The sequence below is a fragment of the Vipera ursinii genome, assembly GCF_947247035.1.
Source record: "Vipera ursinii genome assembly, chromosome: 2".
NCBI lineage: Eukaryota > Metazoa > Chordata > Lepidosauria > Squamata > Viperidae > Vipera > Vipera ursinii.
The window spans coordinates 119,991,646-120,016,463 of record NC_139513.1 but is presented as its reverse complement, the minus strand read 5'-3'; the positions used below and the strand labels follow the sequence as shown (position 1 = coordinate 120,016,463).

General features: G+C 40.6%; 1 protein-coding gene across 1 annotated transcript in view; it reads left to right on the top strand.

Annotated features, from left to right (window-relative positions):
• Positions 1-24,818, top strand: part of MYO15B (myosin XVB) — a gene marked incomplete at its 5' end in the record, with an annotated part of 107,524 nt that overhangs the window by 45,531 nt on the left and 37,175 nt on the right. Inside the window, 15 exons of the mRNA XM_083351115.1 lie at positions 3,791-3,848; positions 8,684-8,814; positions 9,397-9,492; positions 13,157-13,392; positions 13,987-14,165; positions 15,207-15,279; positions 15,926-16,123; positions 16,223-16,317; positions 16,567-16,664; positions 16,853-16,934; positions 17,372-17,433; positions 19,689-19,904; positions 20,822-21,304; positions 23,158-23,254; positions 24,168-24,269. Of these exons, the coding sequence (XP_083207241.1) occupies positions 3,791-3,848; positions 8,684-8,814; positions 9,397-9,492; positions 13,157-13,392; positions 13,987-14,165; positions 15,207-15,279; positions 15,926-16,123; positions 16,223-16,317; positions 16,567-16,664; positions 16,853-16,934; positions 17,372-17,433; positions 19,689-19,904; positions 20,822-21,304; positions 23,158-23,254; positions 24,168-24,269 (2,206 nt within the window). The remainder of the gene's footprint in view (positions 1-3,790; positions 3,849-8,683; positions 8,815-9,396; positions 9,493-13,156; positions 13,393-13,986; positions 14,166-15,206; positions 15,280-15,925; positions 16,124-16,222; positions 16,318-16,566; positions 16,665-16,852; positions 16,935-17,371; positions 17,434-19,688; positions 19,905-20,821; positions 21,305-23,157; positions 23,255-24,167; positions 24,270-24,818) is intronic.

Genomic DNA, 24,818 nt, shown 5'->3' with positions numbered 1-24,818 from the left:
TACATAGAATGAAGGCTATTGCTAAGCACATTGATTTGTGCTTTAGATTGTAAGCCGCCCTGAGTCTTCGGAGAAGGGCGGGATATAAATGGGATTGGAAAAAAAACCTGCAATTATTGCAGAATGCAATAACATACGTGCTGATGAGTGAGAAGCATGTCAGCAGAACTCTTGTTCTAAGAGCTGGCAAGTTATTTCAGACTATCATTGTATCATTCCAGCAAGTGTTGTGTTGACGTGATGCAATAAAATATTCTTCCCTTGAGCAAATATTAGCAGTGTGTGTGTATACGCGTGCGCCTTTGAGTCGTTTTTTTGACTTCTGGTGACTGCCTGTGCTAGTCCCTGCAGTTTCCTTGCAAAAATTTTGCCATTGGCTTCTTTCTAGAGCGGAGAGGGAGGATCTGGTCATCCAGCTGGCTTTGTGCCTAAAGCAGGGCTAGAACACACCATTTCCTGGTTTCTATTCTGGTGCTTTAACCACTACACCAAAATGGCTCTCTTAGCCGTGTGTAGCCACAAGGAAATGGAATGTATTTTACAACTTTACGGTGCCAACAGTATGAATTAACATGCTCTGTACTAAGTTGCATATTAGTCATTGTACCCTGATCTGATTTGTGAATGGATTTGTAATGTCTTTAGTATTTAACAGGAAGATAAAGACTGCTTTAAGCAGAGCTACCCAAGTAAGCTTTAATTGGACAGTCATTTTCACTCCTTACAAGAGCAAAGAGAAGGTAACAGAATAACGGAGTTGGAAGTCTTGGAAGCCTTCTAGTCCAAACCCCTGCTCAAGAAGCAAACCCTGTTTCATTCCAGACAAATGGTTGTCCAATCTCCTCTTAAAAACCTCCAGTTTTAGAGCACCCACAACTTTTGGAGCAAGTCATTCTACCAACTAATTATTCAAGTGTCAGGAAATTTCTCCTTAGTTCTAGGTTGGTTCTCTCCTTAATTAATTTCCATCCATTGCTTCTTGTCCTGCCTTCAGGTGCTTCGGTCTATAAGGCACTATCTCCTGTTTGCATCCTTCCTGTGATAGAAATAGAGATGGACTTCCGCTGGCGGCGCGGCGCCGAAGACAGCCTCCCCTGGCTGCCCGCGGCTCAGCTGTTTGTTTTTTCGCCCGAAACAGCGCCGATCAGCTGTTCGGGCGAAATTGAAGCCCCCTCCTCGGGAGAAGAGGAGGGGGTGAGGCCCCAGGTAGGGGTAGAGTTCTCCGAGGCCGCCTGAGCTTTGAGCTTGGGCGGCTGAAGGATCGAACTCCCCCGAAGCCTGGGTTGCTCCCAGCTGGCCGTCGTCTCTGCTCCGAACTTCCTGGAGCAGAGCCAGGCGTCTGCGAACCATCCCTGCCTGAAGAAAGGACTATGATTTAAAGGAGCAGGCAGAGCGGTACAAGAGGAAAAGGTGGAGAGATGAAGAGGATTATTTTATTTTACTCTCAAGCTTGATGGACTATGCTTAAAACTTAAAGTGAAAGTGCGTCACAATTGTAAGTAAAAGATGGCGGCTAAACCTCCCCCTAGAACTTTTCGGAGTGCTGGAAATTCTCCGGTGCAACAACAATCATTACTGCAGGCGTTGCATTCTCCTGATGTATTGACATCGAAGGATCTTGAAAAACATACCCAGTTAATTTTGGAGTCAATGGGTGTTAAATTTGCACAGATGGAGGAGAAATTGGAGAAATTGGAGCAGAGAATGGAAGAAAGGATGGAGCAGAAACTTAGAGAGATGAAGGTAGACATTTTGTCCTCAGTGCATAAAGTAGCTAAATGTGTGGAGGTGCTGGATGATCAAGTGGAAGACTTGACTCAAAAGAATGCTATATTAGAAGCAAAAGTATTGGAAATTGAAGATTTAAAAGACAAAATGGATAGCGAACAGAGTTTGGCTCAATTTTACCAGATGCAGTTTGCTGTTAGAATTAGAGGCCTAAAAGAGAATATTAAGGAAGATTTAAAGCAGCTGGTTTCTGAGGCTTTTGAGGGGGTATTGAACCATCCAGCATCTGAAATAAAACAAGGCATGGACAAAGTGTTTCGTGTGAATTCGTGGATTGCTAAGCAGAGAAAGTTGCCTAGAGATGTGGTGGTTTATTTTGTAAAAAGGGAAATTAGAGATGAAGTTATACAAGCTGCCTATGATACTAAAGTTGTGATTGCTGGTCAAGAAGTTTTGGTTCTAAAAGAAATTCCTCCAAAGATTTTAAAGAGAAGGAAGGACTTTATATTTCTTGTGCAAGAGCTCAAGCAAAGAGATATAAGGTTCAGATGGGAGATCCCAGCTGGGTTGAGCTTCATGTATGATGGCAAAAGGTACTGTTTGGGTACTGTGAAGCAAGCGCATGATTTTTACAACAATGTTTTAAAAGCAACCCCATCAACACTTCTGGAAGCTGCAGAGGGATCTGGAGAAGGAGAACATCAAGAGGATGAAGATGGACAGATAGACGAGAAGGGTACAGGAGGAGATCAAGCTGCAACTCTTTTGGATGATCCTAGAGAACAGAGGGTGACGCGTGCTGCCTTAAAACGCTCAAAAAAGATTAAAAAATAAGACCAGTAGAAATCTATGGAACTTCCACAATATACTTATAGTCAAGTGGTAGTTGTGTTTTTAAGAGTTTTGGGATGATATGTATGGTAACAGAATGTTCAATTTGGAATTAATGGACAATTTACTACAGAGGAAGAGGAAGAAAGTTTTGTGGGTTAATGCGGGTTAATTTGTGTAAGAACTATCTATTATAGCCTATTTTGGCTAGAGAGGTTAATAGGGATAGGTGCTTGTGATGTGTAAGTGAGAATATGTCTAGGTAATAGTGAATTGTGGAAGAACATAGATGGGAATGATGCTAGTTTTCTTTTATTTTAGTTCTTTATACATATTTAGTATTGTTAAGGATTGGTTTACTCTATATAAGCTAGAGAGTGATGGATTTTAGAGTTTATAATTGTTAGTATATGATTGTTTATGATTGCTTTTTAGATATATACCTTGTATTTTGCTCTGGGAAGTCGGGGGGGGGGAGGGGGGGAGGAGGGGAAGTAGAGGGGTGGGAGGCAGGGGAGGGAGGAGGGAGAGGGGGAGGGGGGTTTTTCAAAGGAAAATTGTATTTTAAAACTTTTCAATAAAAAAAAAAGAAATAGAGATAAAAACATCAGTAACACATAATGCAGTAGAGACAGCTCAGATCCACCTCTGCTTACACTGCTTCAATTTAGAAGTGATCAATTGATCTGATCAGCAGTCTACCATCTGTGGGGCTGGATTATTACAGGAACCTGTTCGCTCAACAGCTCATATGATGCCGAATGTTGCAACTGTCAACATCGTGGCTTAGGATTGTAAAAATAACTTTAAATCGCTAAAAAAAAGTTTTATGAGCCATAAATCCAAAATATATGGAAAATTCAGTAAGTAACCAGGAAAAAAGCAGTTATTAGAAGAAGCTAAATTGACTGAAGCTTGACAAGGTGCTTTTTCTGGGACATTTGGCAACCTACAAAAATAAATCTCGTAAGGCAGGTGCCTCTTTTCCTCCTTTCTTTAAGAATACATACACAATTCTATGCATCATGCCAGCAAACTATTGCCTAATAGTTGATGATTTTTTTAAAAAAAAATTGTTAATGGTTTCCCCATGAATCGGATTTATGATTTATTTATATATGCTTATTACAAAAGCGAGGGTTTTAGTTTTTTTTAATCAAATGAACTGCATTTTACATGAGGAAAGGAATTAAACCAACAAAATGCCTTTGTTGTTATTTCTTCCCCTTAGGATGTCCGACGGCTCGAAATTCCTGCTGAGCTTGCAGCTCTCCTCCACTTGGCGCAGGGTGAGTAGAATGCCTTGCATTTGAATTAAGACCGTGTCCTTCACCTGCGGAACGTTTTCAGTTCACTTCCAAAGAACAGGTTTAAAATAAAGCTAAAGATCCCCCAGTACTTTCCTGCAGTTCTCCAACTGCTTGAATATTTTCTAAGTACTTCAGATCCAAGTGAGGTTATTTTTATTTGATAATGTGATTTCTGATATTACAGTACATTTTAAATTTAGAAAAGTATTTAAAGGTTGGACTTAATTTGACAATCCCCAAGATACATGTGTATTCAATGTGTGGCCAGTTGTAAATGAAAACTGGTTGCCAGGTGCCCAGATTGCAGTCACATGACCATGGGGATGTGTGACAGTGATAAGTGCAAGTGCAGGTTGTAAGTCACTTGTTCCAAGGCTGTGGTAAATTTGAACTGTGATTAACAGCTATTAGTTAAGGACTATCTACCGTATACAGTGGTGAATTTACAATTGATTGTGAAGGTGTTAAACTGATACTTTTGGTTTTCTTGGTTCAAGAATAAAGATGAAGAGCCTACTAGTAACTTATTAAGTTATTAACTTCTTATTAAGTTCCTTCTTATTTCTCTAGTAACTAGAGAAATAAGAAGGAACTTAATCCTATAGAAGACAATGACAAACTTAGACAAGGACATGAAGGATCTCAGTGGAATGATTAAAACAATGATATTTCTGGTAATAATATGTGGGTCATGAAATCTTTACTCTGAGAAAAGATGAGAGCAAGAAAATAAACATTGGATTATAAATGTGGAGATGATAATTAAGTATACTGTGGATTTCAAGGAGAACAATCAATCCATTTTGGATCCCAAAAAGGAGTAGATGCTTTTGTGATCAACAACCACAAACTCACAGATGTTTGTGAAGTATTGCCAGCATATCACCAGGAAAAATTATTGTGCATTGGAAAGAAGATAGAAACAGAAGAGCAGATATGATGTCAAACAAATCATCGGAATGCCTTTGGAGGGGCTATGCATTGAGGGGTCCTTGGTGGTCTCTGAGCTTGATTGTTTTCTTGCAAACATTTCATTATCCAAACTAGGTAACATCATCAGATAATGAAATGTCTGCCAGAAAACAACCAAGCTCAGAGAGCACCAAGGACCCTTCATTTCAACCCTGAGCTACAAATACTCTCCTTTATTGGGACTATGAATTATTTCTAGTGGCAGGTTAGAGTGGTGAGCATTTGTCCCTAAAGTCACCAAAATCAAGCCTGACTAAATGACACCTAACCAACATGTATACAGTGATGGCTTGTTTAATGCAACATCTATTCTTTTTAAAGTGTTTGTTCTACATTCAAATTGCACAGACTAAAACCAGCTTTTTAGCAAATACTTAATATGTCTTCATGTCTCAGCACTTGGACACCTTGTTTAAGCTTGGGAACTAAGAATAGTGGGACTTTGTTAATATTTAGATGGCATGACCATGGGAGAATTCCAAGACTATAGGCTAGACTGGGACGTTGAAAAACATCCTGGAACCAGATAATAACAAACTGCTGCCAAAATTGTAAGCTGCCTGGAGGTGCCTTGCAACAAGATAGGTAGCAAACAAATCATAAGTAAGTAAGTAAGTCAGTCAGTCAATCAGTCAGTCTCTGGGGGATAAACTTGACTTAAAAGAAATGTTAACTTTTTCAAAAGAAGTCTCTAATACTTCATTTCTAATGTTGAAATCACACCTGGAATACTGCTTGCTCTTCTTAAGCTTAAACATATCAAGACATGTATATGCACATAAGTCATGCAAAGACAGTCACAGTTGGGGCATCTGGTTTTTCATTCTTATGTTGGATGGTGTGCATGAATAGGCACACCTTTGAAATATAATGCTATCCTATACAAAATATTGCCTCCAGTCCACACACTGATTCTGAACTGGGGAAAAGGATCTATGGAGCATCAGACCTTTTGCAGATAATATCTCAAGCATTGTTCTCTAGGGATAATTCCTGGATACAATAATCTTCTTTGGCACTTCTCACAAATACTATTGTAAATCATTATTAAGCCCTAGGAAGCATTAAAGGGGGAAAGAAGAATATCTATACGCCTTTTATAGATCAATTTATTTCACAAAAATTATGAGGAAATGGCAATCAATTACCTCACCTCTGTTTATGCTCCAGAGGCCAGAGGGAGTAAAGTCCGAAGGCAGTTTTTCAGTATCCCCCTTGGAGATACATGATGGTGATTTTCCACTGGGGGGCGCTCTTGCCTCATCCTGTCTCCTTGCTCCTTGAAGCCAAAGAGCTGTAGCATCTTCTTCCTTTCTTCCTATTGCTCTCAGGAATAGTTTTATTGTTGTCCTAGATTTTGGCTAGTTGTCTCTCTCCCACTGCAAAATGGACATGTGAGAGAAGAGTAAAAACAGAGGCAGATGGCCAGCCAAAACCAACATTTCCTATGCCCCTCCCATTGGGCAACAATTTGTTGTTTTCTGAGTTTTAAATGGTAAACATTTGCAGATCCATAAACAGAAATGGATAAACAAGAGCAATTTCTTGAAGAAAGCCACAGCAGGAAACAGCCAACATTACAGGACATATCTTTCTCTCTAGGGAACTGAAATATTATTCATCATATACACTGCAGTTGTTCCTGAACTCATAAGTTGCAATGAAATAGTAAAAATCACAGTAGATAGTCCTCAGCTTATGATCACAACTGTGGCCAGAATTTCCCTCTCCAAGCAAGGCAATTGTAAAGTGAATCACCCCTGATTTTATAACCCTTTTTGTCACATTTGTTAAGTGAATCAATGCAGTTGCTAAGTCAGGGGTCTTCAAACTTGGCAACTTTAAGATTTGTGGACTTCAAGTCCCAGAATTCCTCAGCCAGCAAGGGCTGGCTGAGGAATTCTGGGAGTTGAAATCCACAAGTCTTAAAGTTGCCAAGTTTGAAGACCCCTGTAGTAAGTGAATAACACGGTTGTTAAGTGAATCCAGTTTACCCTCATTAATTTGGCTTGTTTGAAATCGTCTGGAAAGGTTGCCTGTAGTGATCACATGACCCTTAGATGCTGCAACTATCATAAATATATGCCAAATGCACATATTTTGATCACATGACCATGTAAAATGTTAACAGTCATAAGTACAATGTCCGGTCATAAGTAAAGGTGTAATGAATGGTGTTGAATGCTCATTAAACAAATGGTTGTAAGCCAAGGATTTTATGCAATTACATGGAAACCTTGTTCACAAAAATATCATTGAGTGCGTGAGCAGCCTCTTCATATTTTGTAGCAGTCATCTATAAAGCCCATTTAATTTGGACTTCAGTTACTGTTGGATTGGGGAAAAATAATTTTGTGGGCAAAGTCAGTGAGCAAAGTTCCTTGGCTGGAAAAAAAAATCCTCTGAAATAATTAGCATCTATAAGCATGTGACACTGTTAAGCAAAATGGTAACCCTGCAAGAATGAACAGGACAAAGCTAATAAGAATTCTAGCTCAGCCAGATAACATTTTGACAACCAAAAGGAATTTGGAAACATCACTGTGTAATACAACCTTTCTCAGCTTGATCTGTGTTAGGTAGATGACTATGGCCTAACTGGATGGGTTGGCAATATATATAAACTATGACTGTATTGTTGTAATAGAAACTGTATTGTATCACTTTAAATGTGTGATGATTGGCCAACACTGTTTTTCCAACGGCCATAAGAGGGAGCTAGAGACATAGCTTCTTTCTCTCTGTTATTCTCTCTGTTACGTTTGCTGTTACTTGCTGATTATTGTGGTTTGTGGGTTTGCTACTGTTTGCTAAACCTGAAGAACTGTGTTTTGACTTACGGACTGGTAAGAAGACTCTGTATTTGATAATCCTTGCTATCATCTCTTTACTCATGTATGACCTGGACTGATTTTTTCTTGGACTGTGCTATTGTATTATTCCACAAGTAAAACTTTTTTTACACACCTCAGTGTATCTGTGTGGTTGATGCGTAAACTTGACTACTCTCAGTATCCTCTTTTTCTGTGCAACCTCTTGTTAGCTCAAGAGGTACTCTGCACATCCTTATCAGTCTCCTTTATGTTGGTGGACTTCCATTCCCTAAATTCTCTGCAATTGCAATGGTGCTAATGAATTCTGGGAATTGAAGTCCATACATGTGAAGAAGTCCCCCCCCACTAGGTTGAGATGGCCAGTCTGCTTATTCCTGGAGCCTGTTGACTGCAACATGTTATGTTCATACATGTAAGCATTGGTCACGGCAGCAAAGTTTTGTTGACCCAGACTTAGGGGACAGTATCAATTGTGAATAGGTGCAGATGGCCACTTGCAGAACCATGAATGCAAGGTCATAAAAGGACAGCAAAGGAAACACCCAATATCCTAACCCACCCAAAAGGGAACATATGGTGTCTTGGGGGAACACCCAAAAGGGAAATTTTTAGCTACTTCCGCTTTCTTCCTTCTTATCTACAGTGTGCCAGCCTTAAAGGGCGAAGTCTTTTATCTTATGTGTGTCAGCTTTGCTGGGCGAATTGCTTATGTAATCAAAGAAGGTATAAAAATAAGGCGCTTCTGATATTTGGGGCTTTTTTTCTTTTTTAGAGTAGCCCGTCTTTGTTCAGCTGAATAAAAACATAATGCTTGAAGGCAACTTCCGGTTTCCTGTATTTTTTTTTAATCAAGCAAAACCTCAGAACCTGCATAGCAGTTTATGGGAGATTTATATTGCATTGTTGCCAGGGAAAATACTCGGGCATACCCCTGCACTGAAAATAACTTTTCACTTCTTGTCACAGGAGGAAGAACTTTTAACTTGTCCCTTTTCCATCTTTTTTTAGATCATAATCGCGCTCAGGATAACCAAGTCACTGAGGTGTCCCTTCCAGAAGTCAAAGCCAAGGCTACCTTCTCTCTCCCTCCTGATATAAACAACTTTCCCTTCTCTACATTTGTCAAAAATCACTTCCAGGTAAGACTGCACAGTCAGTAAACGGGTTCCCCCGATTTCCTTATGACCAGAACTATCCTTAGGATCCTTTCTTGTCTGTTGGATGGACAAAGCGGGTCATGTGAGCGAGGTGGGCTGCAGCATTGTCATCTCATCTTCCAGCCTACCGGGTGTCTAAACGCCTTCCCTTTCCCTTGGCTGTGGCTGTCGTTACATATATGTAAAAGGTCCTTTAAGCTCATGCTTGCCCATTTGCCAACAAATGCTAGTGCTAAAAATACCGATTTGGTCTAATGGTTATGACGCCAGGCTAGAAAGCAGGAGACCGTGAGTTCAACTCCCTTAGCCTTAGCCATGAAAGACAACTGGGTGACTTTGGGCCAGTCACTCTCTCTTAGCTCAACCCACCTCACAGGGTGGTTGTTGTTGTTGTGGGGAAAATAGGAATAGGAAAGTGCGTGGGATATGATTATTTGTAAAGATAATAAAGGCGGGCTACAAATAAATACATACATCGAATGGACGCACGTGACATTTTTTTTAATGACCTAAATGCTGGTAGTGCCACACTCCCTCCACCTGTCTATCTTTGGTCCTTTGTAGGTTGTGAGTTTTCCAGCCCTTGGACAGCCCCTGAAAGAGCCTTTGACCCAACTCCAGACTGAGTACAGGCAACAAGCTCTACAGCTCAACAAGCTGGTAAGAAGAAACAAAGCAGCAGCTGAACCGGCAGATCTAGCTAGAAATAGGCAATGTTTCCCCCCCTCCCCCAGAAATGTAAACAGGTCTTGAGAGATGACGGTGATTCATGGTGGAATGTCATTCTCATTTTCTCCACTAGCTGTCCTCTTTCACCTTGACCAGGGATGGGCAACCTTGGCTCTTTTATGACTCGTGGACTTCAACTCCCAGAAGTCCACAAGTCATAAAAGAGCCAAGGTTGCCTATCCCTGCCCTTGACTTTGCATTCTTCTTAATCAAAAAGTTTAAACTGTGTTCGCATGATTTACACAGCTGACCCTCTTTTATTTTTGTCTGCACAACACAAACAATTGAAATTCTTGGTTTATTTCTGGTCCAAGGCACCGTGAGAACCCAATCATTTGCAACTGCAGGATTTTGTGCAAAGTTTGTGCTCAGAGCAAGAAAAAAACAACAGAGTTATGTCTCTTTTCATGTTTTCAAAAATGAGAATTTAAACTTTTTATTTTATTTTTCGCCCATGATGATAGGTGTAATTTAACGACTGATGGGGGCTGTTCTTGTAATCTGCAATCTTTATTTTCAAAGAAAGTGCAAAGTGCAAATCTAATGGTGCAGACGTCTGCTATTCATTTCTTTCCCCATCCTTTGCTTTTTGTAGTTTCTCACCTTATAGCATTTGGCTATTCCCTTTAAAAATATTATTCAGACTAGCAACTTAAGTTACATTTTCATGGACCAGCGTGTCTAGCTTTTTAAACTTTTGCAATATATATCCAAAAGAACTCTCTACCCCCAACTGCATGAGCTGGGATAAACTGTCAGTTTTAAAAAATAATATATTTTGGAAGTAAATATGGTACCCAATCCTTACATATATGGGACTCCATGCTTTACCTCAATGGATAAATCTTCATCCCTTCTTCATCCCCTTCTTTCAAGCTGTATAATAGTCATGCTATTGTCTTTGCCCATCTAACTGACCCATGGGAAAAACTACTTCCCTGGCTTGATCAAAAAAATCAAATCAAATTCAGTTTAAATCAGTGCATGGTTTGTGCATGAAGGCACAGATTTAACAAACTAAACTTACAAAGACTCTTGAGGTTAGAGGGACTATTTTAGGTTAGAGGGAGCTTCCAGGAACCTCAAGGCCTTTCCAGGCTTTTACTCCTGTTCATGTAACAGAAGGATAATAATAATAATAATAATAATAATAATAATAATAATAATAATAATAATAATAATAATAATAATAATATGATGATGATGATGATGATGATGATGATGATGATGTTGGAAGGGACCTTGGAGGTCATCTAGTCCAACCCCCTGCTCAGGCAGGAAACCCTATACCACCTCGGACAAATGGCTGTCCAGTCTCTTCTTAAAAACTCCCAGTGTTGGAGCATTCACCGCTTCTGGAGGAAGGTTGTTCCACTGGTTAATTGTTCCAACTGTCAGGAAGTTTCTCCTTAGTTCTAGGTTGCTTCTCTCCTTCATTAGTTTTCATCCGTTGCTTCTTCTCCTGCCTTCAGGTGCTTTGGAAAATAGCTTGACTCCCTCCTCTTTGTGGCAGCCCCTGAGATATTGGAACACTGCTATCATGTCCACCCTCATCCTTCTCTTGTTAAACTAGACATAAACAATTCCAGCAACCGTTCCTTATATGTTTTAGCCTCCAGTCCCCTAATCATCTTCTCTGTACTCTTTCTAGAGTCTCAACATCTTTTTTACATCGTGGTGACCAAAACTAGATGCAGTATTCCAAGTGTGGCCTTACCAAGACATTGCAAAGTGGTATTAATACTTCACATGATCTTGATTCTATCCCTCTGTTAATGCAGCCTAGCACTGTGTTGGCTTTTTTGGCAGCTGCAGCACACTGCTGGCTCATATTTAAGTGATTGTCCACTAGGACTCCGAGATCCCTCTCACACTTACTACTTGTGAGCCGGGTATCCCCTATACTATACCTGTACATTTGGTTTTTCATGCCTAAATGTAGAACCTTACTTTTTTCACCATTGAATTTCATGTTGTTAGATAGCGCCCAGTGTTCAAGTCTGTCCAGATCCTCCTGTATCTTAAGCCTGTCTTCTGGGGTGTTGGCTATTCCTATTTTAAGTAGCTTCCGAGAAAGGAAATTCTGGATGACCAGATCAGGCCCAAAATCTTCTAGACGTTAAGATTTGTAATTCAATGGCTTATAGTGGAATTTAGAAAAAAAAAGTTTTCAGCAATTAAGAATAACAAGAAAGAAGTTTGTTTGTGCCTAAACTGGGCCCTGTACAAGTATCTGAGCCCCATCTTCTTTAGTCAGACATCTTCTCAGATACACATGGCTGTTCGCCAATCCTCCCTTCTTCCTACTGCTCAGTGCAGCATGGAGTCATTGGTGAAAAGAATGGGACAGTAGGAGCAGGGAGAGAAATAAAAAAATAATAATCCAGTTTCTTCTGCCCTATGCAGCTTCTTTGGGTATTCCCGACAAAGTCTTGCCTCTCGTCTGTTTTCACAATTTCCTCCCTGTTATGTAGAATCTTTTTTTGTACAGAGACCACAGGATTACTTGTGATCTGATATCTAAATTATGTTTAGAACTGTGCCTAAAGGCTCAAACAACCTATGATTGAGAAACTATCATCATTAGAAATTTGATAAACGACCCTGTCCAGAAACTTTCATCTTCATTGGCATCCTTCAGTCTCGAGATACTATGGTATGTGCTTTATATGGCCTTTAAAAACATATTAGGTAGTCCTTATCTGCCCTCAGGTTTCTGTTCTTATCTACTGGGCTAGTACAGAAAGTGTTTCATTACTTGGGTGTGATGTCAATCAAAGAGGCAGAGATAAGATAAGGATGTTCAGGAACAATGCAGTTAATACATTATTATGTGTTTATGTTATATGGCTACATATGTCATCGTTTTATGATCTTGGGAGAAGAAAACGTGTTTCTACTCATTGTTAATTATACTAATTTTCTTTTAAAACTTTTAATTGGATTTTTTTTTATGAAAAGAAGGAAAACCACCTTTTACTGTTGCTTGTGCCTAGAGATATTACAGGTAGTACTTTGAGGATAGGAAGAGGGAAGAAAGAATGGGAACAGCACTCTGATCCTAAATTCCTAGCAATTAATGTATCTCTTTACCTCCTACTGTATTTCTTAGTCAGCTGCAATAAGAAAAATAAACCTACTTCACTAGCATGGATAGAAAGAGAAAATAATCTCCAGAAGTCATAGCTCACTGGCAGAACTCACATTTTAGTATGTAGATCATCTCAGGTTCAGTTCCTGGCATCTCCAGTTTAGATTTCGTGATGGAGAGGGGGAATTATATTTTCAGGAAAGACTGACATTTCTGGACATTTTCAGAATTATAGCCTGCCAAAGTAGAACTATAAATTGATTCTGTGCTTGCATTCTGTCCAACGTGTAGGTTCCACAGCGTAATCATAACCTCTATAAAATAGATGGGGAATGTGTGCTATCACTTTCTTTGAATTTTGGAAGTCCCAGACCCTTGTGCCCAGGGGATAACCTAGCCCTGATGTCTTGCAAGGGGTCAAAGATGAGATTATCCTGATTTTTTCTATCCATATCTGACGCCCCTTGTTTTTTTTTAATTGTACATCCCCTCCTCTTGCTGCAGATTTTGCGATTCATCAGTGATGGGGATTTGCAGGGCGTCCATGAACAGCTTCTAGGAAACTACATAGCAAGCCAGGGACTGGCCAGCCTCCCGTTACGCAATGAGCTGCTGAGCCAAGTGGCCACCCAGCTGTGGAAAAACCCAGATCTGGAGCAATGCCAACAAGGCTGGGTATTGATGGCTACCCTCCTGAGTGCCTTCACACCTTCACCGACTCTGGAGAAGCCTCTGCTGAAGTAAGAAGTGGGCCTTTTTCCTCCCTGGGTTTCGGGCAGCATTGTTGTGATTCAGGGTCAGCCTGTGGGTTCGGCAGTTGGGTCGGACGACTCAGAGGAGGAGGAGGGGGGTGTTGAAGAGCTTGCTGATGATGGCTTTGAGGCTCCGCAGAGCCCTCAGCCAGGCCCCTCCCACCTGGTCACGACGGAGACCCAGCTGTGTGAGCCTGACAGCGTGGATGAAGATGACCCACAGCTGGCCCTGTTCAAGGACGCCCGACGCAGGAGGCAGTCAATCAGGAGTAAACAGAGGAAGGCAATGGGGCTCCTTGGAAGGAGGCAGAGAGAGGCCACGCCCTGAACTGTATTTAAGGGGAATGTGTGGGAGGGCTGGTTTGCTGAAGGCAACCGCTTGGATAGTTCCTGTTTCATAGCTCCTGTTTCATGGTTGGTGTCTTGTCTTGCTCTGTTTTATGTTAATAAATTTGGCAGCCTCTTGCCGTTTGTAAAGGGGTTGTCCCTGCTTTTGCTGCAGGGCCGGTAGCAGGCTGGTACAGAACAAGCATTGAAATAAGAGTAGTAGTTGCTAAAGGCTCTTCACTTTCCGGGATGTAGGTTTGTGTCAGATCATGGTCTGGAGGGTTACAATGGAATGTGCCAGCGCAAACTCTTGACCTCAATGAAGCAAACAGAGAGTTGCTTGGAGCTGTCCCGGAGTTTCCCTCCCACCCACCTGGAGTGGACTGCCAATCAGAGGAAAGGCAAGATGGTCCTGGAGGTCTGCACTTATAAAGGTAATCATCGCTTTCTTATTCAGCACTCAGTCAGTCAATCAGAATAGAGCTGAAAGGGACCTTGGAGGTCATCTAGTCCAAGCAGGAGACCCTATACCAGGGGTAGGCAACCTCGGCTCTTTTATGACTCATGGACTTCAACTCCCAGAATTCCTGAGTCAGCTGACTCAGGAATTCTGGGAGTTGAAGTCCATGAGTCATAAAAGAGCCGAGGTTGCCTTCCCCTGCCTTATACCATTCCAGACAAGTGGCTGTCCAGTCTCTTCTTAATGATGGAGCACCCACAACTTCTGAAGGCTGAAGCTGTTCCACTGGTTAATTGTCCTCACTGTTAGGAAGATTCTCCTTAAATCCAGACTGGTTCTTTCCTTGATTAGTTGCCATCCGTTGTTTCTTGTCTCACTTTATGTTTACGGGAGTAAACAAGTGGACTCTGACACTGTTCGTGGAACGTAGTGAATCTCTCTGTTCCAAAGATTCTAGTCTGATCAGCAAGACTGCTGGGACAACAAACCCTCCTACAAAATGTTCCATTATTTTCCTTTGGGTCTACAGAGAGACAGGGTTTTGCTGTCCCACTGCAATTTATAGTGCAATGCTAGCATGAGAGCAAAACCAGAAACCCAGGGGCTGAGAACAGACCTTGGCCTGCTGTATCTTTTAAAATTGAGGATTTGGGGAATAAAAACATGGTGGTATGGAGGCTTCTAAGTAGAGCTTACGATATTTCTGAAGAAATACATAACATTAAGTTCTCAATCTCGCATTGTCCCTACAGTGAGCTGCTCACACTGCAACCTGGCATGCCCATTCACTTTTGGCAGTCGTTTCAGTTATCAGGATGGCATCCTGAGTACTTACAAGAGAGTGTCCAGAAAAATCGAACCTTGCAGAATTCAACATATATGCAAAACAATGTGTTTTCGGAGGGTGGGGAGAATAGGAAAGAAATATGACTAGAGGGTACACACTCTACAGTAGAGCAAGATTTTCTTAAAGGTTATATTCATGGTTTTTAAACTCTCTTTTTCTTTGGTTTAGAGGAGAGGATTTCAGCAGAAGTAGAATCTTGGACCACAGGAGAGCAATATGCAGGCTGGATCCTGAACTCAAGGTAATCTAAAGGCAAGATAAATTGGGATTTGCCTCTTTTTTAAAAAAACAAACAAACCAGTTAGTTGTTTTTACATATCCACCAAAGCTAAAGACTATATTCTTTGATAGAATTTCTGGTCTCCAACAGAGATCTCCTGTTCCTCATCCAAATGGTCTACAGAACTAACCTTTATTACTTTTAAGCCATTGCAAGAGAGTTCAGCGGCTTAGGAAAAGCAGAATTTTGAAGGAAAATGATAATGTTTGTTTCATTTACTCTTGAAACAGTCCTCTGAATTCAGTGGCCCATATTAGTTATTCAGTGGTGACTTTTCTGTAGCGAGAGATTTGATATTCTTTTGCCTTATTCATTAATTTGCAGGACCATAAAGCCCAACTCTATCTCAGTTGCATAGACCTATGATGCCTCAAAGGAGGCCCGAAATCTGTTAGCTTTTCTAGGGCATTTTATGATATTCTTATGCATATGGTTTATGTGAGATGTTAACCAGCACATAAGAAATAGTGCAGAAACTGGAGGAGGAACGTATGATTTTTTCCCTCCCTGTTCCCACATCATACCATCTTCCTGGTCCTTTTCACTGCTTCTTAGCATCCTCTGCTACCTCCTGTGACACTATGTCTCCTCTCTTTGTTGATCTCAGGGGTCTGGATGCATTCCCTCGTGGATGGTCCGTATCGATGTTAACAGGCAACAAGTGGCAGGACTTAGCAGGCTGTGACTTTGTCTTGGATCTCATTGGTGAAATGGAGGAAGTAAATTGCCCTTCTCAGTCCTCCTCTCATTATCCTATTATCCCTGAAAGGGATGTGAGCTACTCTCAAAATAACTCTCCAAATAGGTAAGTGACTGCCTCATTACCTCCTGTACTCAACAACCTCTCTTTTGTATCCCCAGAAATTGCTGCTTTTGAGACCACACTCTATTTCTTTTTTGATAGGATGTCCTTGGATATCCCTCCTGCACCAACCTTTAAGGCCCCTTCTTTCCCCCCACCTGCCCTGCCTCCCATGTTTGACAAGGCAGTCCATCCAGGTGAGTTTCCGTCTCAGGTCAGGAGTTCAAAGGCATCTGAGAATGCCGGCGACTATTTGACCTTTGCACCCTTGAAGCCATTAAAGCTCCCCGTATTTGGATCTGGGAGGGGAGGGAGAGATACTCAACCAATGCATTGAGGATAGGTCAAGAAAACGAGCAAGGGATGGTAAACGAGAGTGACAGGAGTTGTATTTCTTTGATTAACAAGGATTTTATCCCCCCCTCCTCCTCCCGCTCCCGAATTAGACATCATGGATAGTCCAACTCCCTCTAGAGAATTGGATCACTATGTGGATGGTCTCTTTAAACCCCTGTTATATGCTGGCTCCAGACCTCATATGTCAGTAAGTCTTAATTTTTTTTTAAGTTTTCTGCTCTTCCTCATGCACCATTTTCTGATACCAGAGGGCACTGAGAACAGAAATGTGGTGTTGGTTGTGATCACTGCCTCTTCGCCACACGTTTAGAGACATGATCTCCAGGAGTACCTAGGGTTGAAACTAAATGTTGGGTTTGTTTTTTTCCCCTGCAGGATATGGAAAGTGAGGCAAACCTGACTGGTCGTATGAAAGGAGGTGGGAAAATTGGACCTATGAACCAGGGAGTCTATTCAGGTGCGAGTTAGAACATGAGGAGGAGGTAGGATAGGTGGTGGCTTCTGCGGATGTTCTCTTTTTTTAGCAATTCTGGAACCAAGACTACTTATTCACCCTGCCGGGATGACGATTATTGGCCTAAATATTTCTCCCTGCAACTAGGGAGGTTTTTTTTTAAAGGTGTGTGTGTGGGGTGGGTTCCCCCCAACCACTGTACAAGGACAACATGAAAAATCTCTAAAAACTGTTGTATAGAATTCTGTATGCTTCAGATGCGGTAATTCCTTTATAGGGGGAAACACTAAAAACGTTACAATGCTCATATTATCAAATGCATTTACAACTGCATGTATCCTTTACAAAGGTAAAACAGAGGTAAACATACATAACAATAACATAACTAACAATATGTCAGTATTATAAAATACAATGAATAATAAGGGCTTCCCTTAAAGACCATCCAGAAGCTACAGCTGATCCAAAATGCAGCCTCATGAGCCATGATGAGAGACGTTGTGTGAGACTCACATGACACCCCACCACCACCATTGCTTTGCAAGCTGCACTGGTTCCTGTTTGGCTTCCAGGTGCAATTCAAGGTGCTGCTTGTCACCCTTAAAGTCTTTTGTGGCATAAGGGCTAGTTTTCTGAGGGGCCCCTTTTCTCCAGTTGTTTCTGTTCATCTGGTATGATCAGACAGGGTGTGGGTGCACTCCAGGTCCCATCACTCTAACAGTGCCATCCTACGAGAGTCAAGACATGTGCTTACTCTGTTACAGTGCCTACTCCCCCACCCCCGAGATTAAAGCAACTCCCACTCTTAATGATGGTTAGGGAACTACTAAAAGTCGCTTTGGCCTTCCAGGCCTTGGGTGCCGCCTTCAGTTTGGGTAGTTTGTGGTGGCTGGGTGTTATGGTCTTCTAAGTCTGCCAGGATCTCTTTTGGTATGTATTGTTTTTCTTTTATCTGTAAGCCTCCCAGAGTTGTCAAAGAGTTGGACAGCCTTGAAATTTGATTAAACAAGCATCTTCTACAACCAACAGCTTAGATAGGAGCTTCATATTGAGAAATATACAATTCCTTTGTTGCTGTTTTCCACACTGTCTTTATTCAGTGAGTCAGCAGTCTCTTTGACTCATATCACGTTGCACGATATAATGGGGGATGAAATCCCACTGTTGTATCTCTCCAGGTATTCCTCAACTTACAGCAGTTCATTTAAAGTTACAACGGCACTGAAAAAAGTCACTTGTGATTGTTTTTCACACTTATGACTGTTATGGCAGCCCCCATGATCACCTGATCAAAATTCAGGTGGTTGGCAACTTACTTGTATTTATGACGGTTGCCGTGTCCTGGAAACATGCAATCCCCATTTTGTGACCTTCTGACAAGTAAAGTCAGTGGGGAAGTCAGATTCACTTAACAACCCTGTTACTAACTCAACAATCATTCACTTAACATCTTGGCAGGGAAGGTCATAAAGTGGAGCAAAATTGATTTAACAAATGCTTCATTTAGCAAAAGAAATTTTGGGCTCAATTGTGGTCATAAATCGAGGATTACCTGTATTGCATGCCCCTTAGTACAGTATTTAAAATGCACTCTTAATTGAAAACAGGAGGATTTTCCCTATCACGGATATGAACAGAACCTCAAGTGAATTTTATTTAGGGCCGTCAGATCTGGGCTGCAAAACTCCAGACAAACGCAAGGATAGCCTATTATTGAAATCTAGCAGTCGTCCAGGTTTGTGCAACCCAAAATAGGGAGCAAGAATTGGTCGTTAGTTTCACGGGAACAAGCCAGACTCTCTTCTCTCCATCCATCAGGTTACCCTGGAATGATGACCATGCCAGCGTTTCCATCTATGCCAGTTATGGGAGGAATGATGCCAGCCACCATGCCGGGAATGCCAGGTAACAAGAACACAATGACTTGAGGGCACAGATGGGATGAAACCCAGCGGAGAAAAAAAACAACCAGTCCCTGGCAGAAGCCCACAATAATCCTAACAATTTTAGATTTTTCAGTATTAAATGATCACATTGTGAGTGTTTAAAGCATTGCCGTCTATCCATTCTTTTCTACTAGTTCCTTTTATTATAATTGCATGATTATGAGTGTGACTATTTAAAAATAAGGTTTTATTTGCAAATAATTTTTAATAATTTGAGATGTGCTTAAATCCATCCCCAGGCTGCAATATAACATAAATAAAGATTAGATGTACATATGTGTTAATTTTCTTTAATTGGGCTATGCTTCTCATTTATCATAGTCCATGATAGTCTGTCAATGGATAAACATCCTCTGGCAGACTTATGATCATAACTGAGCCTGGAATTATGGTCATAAGTCATGCTGGTCAGGTCACCTGGTCATCACACCTGAACCATTCTGCCAATCTGCCATTAGGGGTACAGCAAGAGCTTTGGTAATGTAAGTCAGACACAACCTGTAGCACTTCTGCACGGTTGTTACCATTGTCCCATAGTTTGGATTGGTTCGGTGGCTTTCTGCTTAACTATTGCTATAAACACTATAAGAAGAAGCACAGCTTGCTTTTCATCCAGCTATAATATTAATTTCTCCATTCTTATCCTCTGGCAGTGATAATTCCCCTAGGAAAACAGTCATCTTTTAAACCTTTTATTTGAATTTATTACCTCCACCTCCAACTCCAATGGACTTTGGAAAACATACACATTTTATACATTCTTCATCCAGGTAGAGGTTAGCTTACTGAAGAATTGCTATGAATTTAACAGCTTGTGGGGACACACAGTAGGAGGATGTTGACCATCTGCATTGTGATTCCATGTAACCATCTCCTTCTCTCTCTCTCTCTCTCCCTCTCTCTCTCTCTCTCTTTTTTTCTTTTTCTTTTAGCCATGATGATGACTCAGCCCATGATGCCAACAGTGGATCCCAACCAGGCAGCAGCACAGCAACAATCTGTCATCAACCAGCAAGCCCTATATCTGGTATGTGACAGGGTTAGAATGAAAAAGTATGCAAGAATTGCATGAATTGTCTTGGCTGTGAATTGGGAAGGGTCTTGGCTGTGAGTCATGCCTACTTTGCCAGTTCCCACAACAATCTGAAGAAATAATTTATTGTGCAATGTAAGGCATCAAAAGGTCAAGTTATGATTGAGCATCTAATACTAAGGAATGAGTTCAATAGAGAGAAAGTGCTTCATGGGAGGGGTTGAGGTTTTTTTGCCAAATTTGTGCATGATTGAAATATACAAATGAGTGCATTCCTGAATTAAAGCTATACCAGTGGTATCATATTTACAGGTAGTCCTTGACTTACAACAGTTCATTTAGTGACCATTGAAAGTTACAATGGCACTAAAAATGTGACTTTTTCAGTTATGACCTTTGTAGCATCCCCATGGTCACATGATCAAAATCCAGATGCCTGGCAACTGCTTCATATTTATGACCGTTGCTGTGTACCAAGTTCATGTGGTCCTCTTTTGTGACCGTCTGACAAGCAAAGTCACTGGGAAAGCCAGATTCACTTAACAACTGGTTACTAACTTATCAGCTGCAATGATTCACTTAACAACTGTGACATGTAAGGTCGTAAAATGGAGCCAGACTCACTTAACAACAACATAAATTTGGGGCTCAATTGTGGCCTTACGTCAAGGACTACTGTATTCATTGCGTTAGTGTTAAGCTTTGCTTAAGAGCAAGGTGCAGGATATTAGAGAATAATAAATAGAGAGAAGAAACCCATGGAGAGACACAAGAAAAAGGGAAATTTTTAAAACATCAGAGTTGCAATCATAGTTCAGCTAGTGATTAAAAGTAATCTGAGATCTGAATGTTGGTGGATATAAATGCGCAAAGTAAATGAGCAGCAACAAAATATGAATTTGATTTTGTAGGCTCAACAGATGACACTTCAAGCCATGAAAATTTCAGAACAGGATCAGCAGCGGCAACAGAAGTATAGATCTCCTGAGAATTCACACTCGGACCAATTATTTTCACATAGATCACATGAATATTCAAGGCAAAGACAAGCCTCACCACACAGTTCACCTAAATTGTCAAGGCCAAGACGAGCATCACCAAAGAGGAGGGCACCTGAACGTTTAAGACAAAGGCGATCGTCATCATCAGAAAGCTCATCCGAAGCTTCAAGATCAAGACGAGTGTCACCAAGGAAGAGATCATCTGAAGCTTCAAGGTCAAGACGAATATCCCCAAAGAGCCAGTCACCTGAACCTTCAAGCCCAAAGGAAACTTTACTTCTCACAAGGTCTCCTGAACTTTCAAGAACAGGAAAGGTATCAACAAAGGAACAGCCTTCTGAATCTTCAAGACCGATACAAGATTCTTCTTCTCCACATCCACCACGATCACCGGTACTGAGTATCCCTTATAGAATTTTTTTTTCTGGATTGTACTCCATGATAGTATTCCTGCCTGATGGAAGAGAGGGAAAGAATCCTATCACTTCATTTTATGGAGCGTAGTACGTGACATCATCTAGATATATATTTGTTGTATTTGAATTCCAAGAAACTCAGAATTCATAGATAAGGTCATCTCATCTTAGTTGTCTGCCAAAGTTTTATATCCGAGCGTAGATTTGAAAGTTAGGGTGTTAATTCTACAGTTGACCCTATAGGATTAACTATATTCAGTTCTTTAAATTTCTGGCTATTTATCAGCCTATATTAAATAATTCAACTAGTCATATAGTTAAAAATTACATACGTTGTAGAACTGGAAAAGAAAACAAATGGACTGAATAAATATCTTGTCATTACCCTTTGTATTTTGGTCCATAATTCATATCTCCCTCTGCTTGCTGACTTGATCAAATGCTATGGGACAAAATGTTGATTAGACTTTCATAAGGGAAAAAAATATTTCTGCCCAGCTCCCAAGGTTTAAAGAGAAAAAAGAAGAAAGGAGAGAGATTGCTGCTCAGAGTCCCTTGGAGTTAGGTGGCTAATAAATTTAAATGAAATAAATAAAATGAAGTTCAAGATTTCTGCCATTATATTTGCTCTTAACTTAAAAGACTTGCCCCAAATCTTACAAACAACAGGGGACCAGGTAAAATCCATTTTCTAAAAATAAGCCCGCATTAAATTCTACCATTTAATCTTTGAGCTAACCATAAGTACACTAAAATATGCAAATACATAAAATGTACCATAAAAGTAACTGAGAAAAGGCTAGAATAAAATCTTCTTTTAATTTGTATTGTTTTGAACTGAACTGAAGAATACAGAATAACAGAATTGGCAGGTACCTTGTAAGTTGTCTAGCCCAACTCCCCCAGCTCAAGCAGGAGACCCTATACCATTTCTGAGAAGTGGCTGTCCAGTCTCTTCTTGAAAGCTTCCAGTGATGAAGCACCCACAACCTTTGAAGGCAAGCTGTTCCATTGGTTGATTGTTCTCACTGTCAGAAAAATTCTCCTTATTTCTAGGTTGAATCTCTCCTTGATCAGTTTCTATCCATTGTTCCTTGTGTGACCTTTGTGTGGTTTGGAAAATAGATTGTCCCCCCTCATCTCTGTGACAGCCCCTCAAATATTGGAACACTGCTATCATTTCACCCCTGGTCCTTCTCTTCACTAGACTAGCTATGCCCAGTTCTTGCAAGAAGCTTCTTGGATGAAGAAGTGAAACATCTTCAAGTAAAAACAAAGTCCAGTTGCCTTTTGGAAAAGCACCTTTGGGACAACCATGACTTGGATGACCGAGAATCTCCATAGACTTGTTTTATATCCTGAGGGATTTTCCTTAATAGAAGATTATTTTGTTACTTACGCTCATAGACTTAGGTTGGCCACCACATTTTCTAATTGTAAAAAATAGGCTTGATTTTTGGTAGGTGACAAAATTGCCACGAAAAGGATCCATTTGCTTAGAGAAAGATGCTCAGCCACGTCTCCCTTGGAGCTTAAGATTCTTCTGAGGATGAAATGGTAGTAATGTGGAAAAATCGACTCCTCGAAGAAAGTTTAATGAAATCTCCGTCAGGACTAGAAAGTATTAGAGGAGACAATATCTTATTTTTTCCCTTCAGTGTTGCTAATGTGTTTTGATCAAATGCTTTCCATGAGTGTTTTTATTACTCATCTGGGATTGGGAAAAGTGGATCTAGAAATTTATTTCAATTCTACAGTTTAGCTATTTCTCTAAAGAATAGATCAAGGACACAATCCAAATGGTAACACACCTTCTGGTATATGTCCTAGATCCACATCTTGGAAGGTGATGTGCCTGTAGACATTAGAGTGGATTCTCTCTCTCAGGGGACTTTTCAAAAGAAAGTCGAGTTCTTCCAGAGAATGGGTGAGTTATAAGCCAGTGTCCTTCTCAGAATGTCATGTTTTCATTTTTTTATACTAATGCCACAAAATCTTTGTTGCAGCCTTCTCATACTTACTTCCAAGTAAAGTGTGTTTTGTAAGAATAAGAATGAATTCTTGGGATATAATTAGACTTTTCAGTTCTCCAAATAGAAATTAATATTGATAACAGGAACAGGATGAGGACTGTGAATGACAAGCCAGCATTGTGCCTCCATTGTCTGACTATTAGGATTTTAGGAGAGAAAAAATATTTTCCAGTCATATTTCCTAATATATTTTACATGGTTTAGAATAATCAAAATTTTGATTTGCTAAAGTCGTCCTTTGTTGTAGTGGCATCTATGTCTCCATGCAGTTCTTTCCCCCTGTGTACAGGTAGTGTTACAACAGTTCATTTACTGACCATTTGAAGTTACAATGGCACTGGGAAAAATGACCTGTGACCATTTTTCACACTTATGACCATTGCAGCATCCCCATGGTCACATGATCAAAATGCAGACGCTTGGCAACCGGTTCATATTTATGACCGCTGCAATGTCCCAGGGTCATGAGATCCCCTTTTACAACTTTCTGACAAGCAAAGTCAATGGAGAAGCCAGGTTCACTTAACAACTGTGTTACTAACTTAACAACTGTAATGATGTATTTAACAACGGTGGCAAGAAAGGCCATAATATGGGGCCAAATTCACTTAACAAATGCCTCACTTGGCAACAGAAATGTTGGGCTTCATTGTGGTCGTACGTTGAGGACTACCTGTACAGTAAAGTTTAGCTGTATCAGTCTCTAAGTCCCTTGCAGCCTCTGAAAGTCTGGCTTCTTGCAGATTTTGCTTAGACCGATGTTAGAACAAAACATTGATCAATGCCTGAACCTCTTCTTGTATATAGGAATTGAAACAATTCCACTGAAGAAAGTAAATTCCTCTTCAAAATATCGTAGAACAAAAGAAAAATCAGAGGACCCAGGTGCCAACCAAGAATCAAATTCAGGTAAGGTGTGGCCACTGCTAATCAGCATCTGAATACTGCAAAAAGCTCATGCATGAGACTTGCAACAGTTTGATTCTTATAAGGTGCTGCTACCAGTCTAGGGAATGACATATTTGTTGCAGCAGATTTTTGTGTGGACAATAGCTGATTTTGAGGGGTCCTTGGTGCTCTCTGAGCTTGGTTGTTGATGTTTTTTGCAGACGTTTCATTAGCCAAACTAGGTAACATCATCAGTGCTAGCGAGGAGCGAGGTTTGCTCTGTTTCTATTCTAATGGCTTGCCCTGTCAGTGTTGGGGGGGGGGGGTAGTCTTGGAGATTCTTTGGTTGGGCTGTTTGCTGTTGGCTTGTTTGGCAGTTTCTTGGTGGAGGTATTGTTTACTTCTTGATTGTTGGTCTGATATTAATCTTGGTGATTTTATAAGATATGATAAAGATTTTCCCTGATTTTATCAGATACGATAAAGAAATAACAATGCCAAAACATTAATGCATGGAAGAAGACATCAGGTAGATGTCAACCGCTCTTTGAACTAAGCAAACTGCAGGAC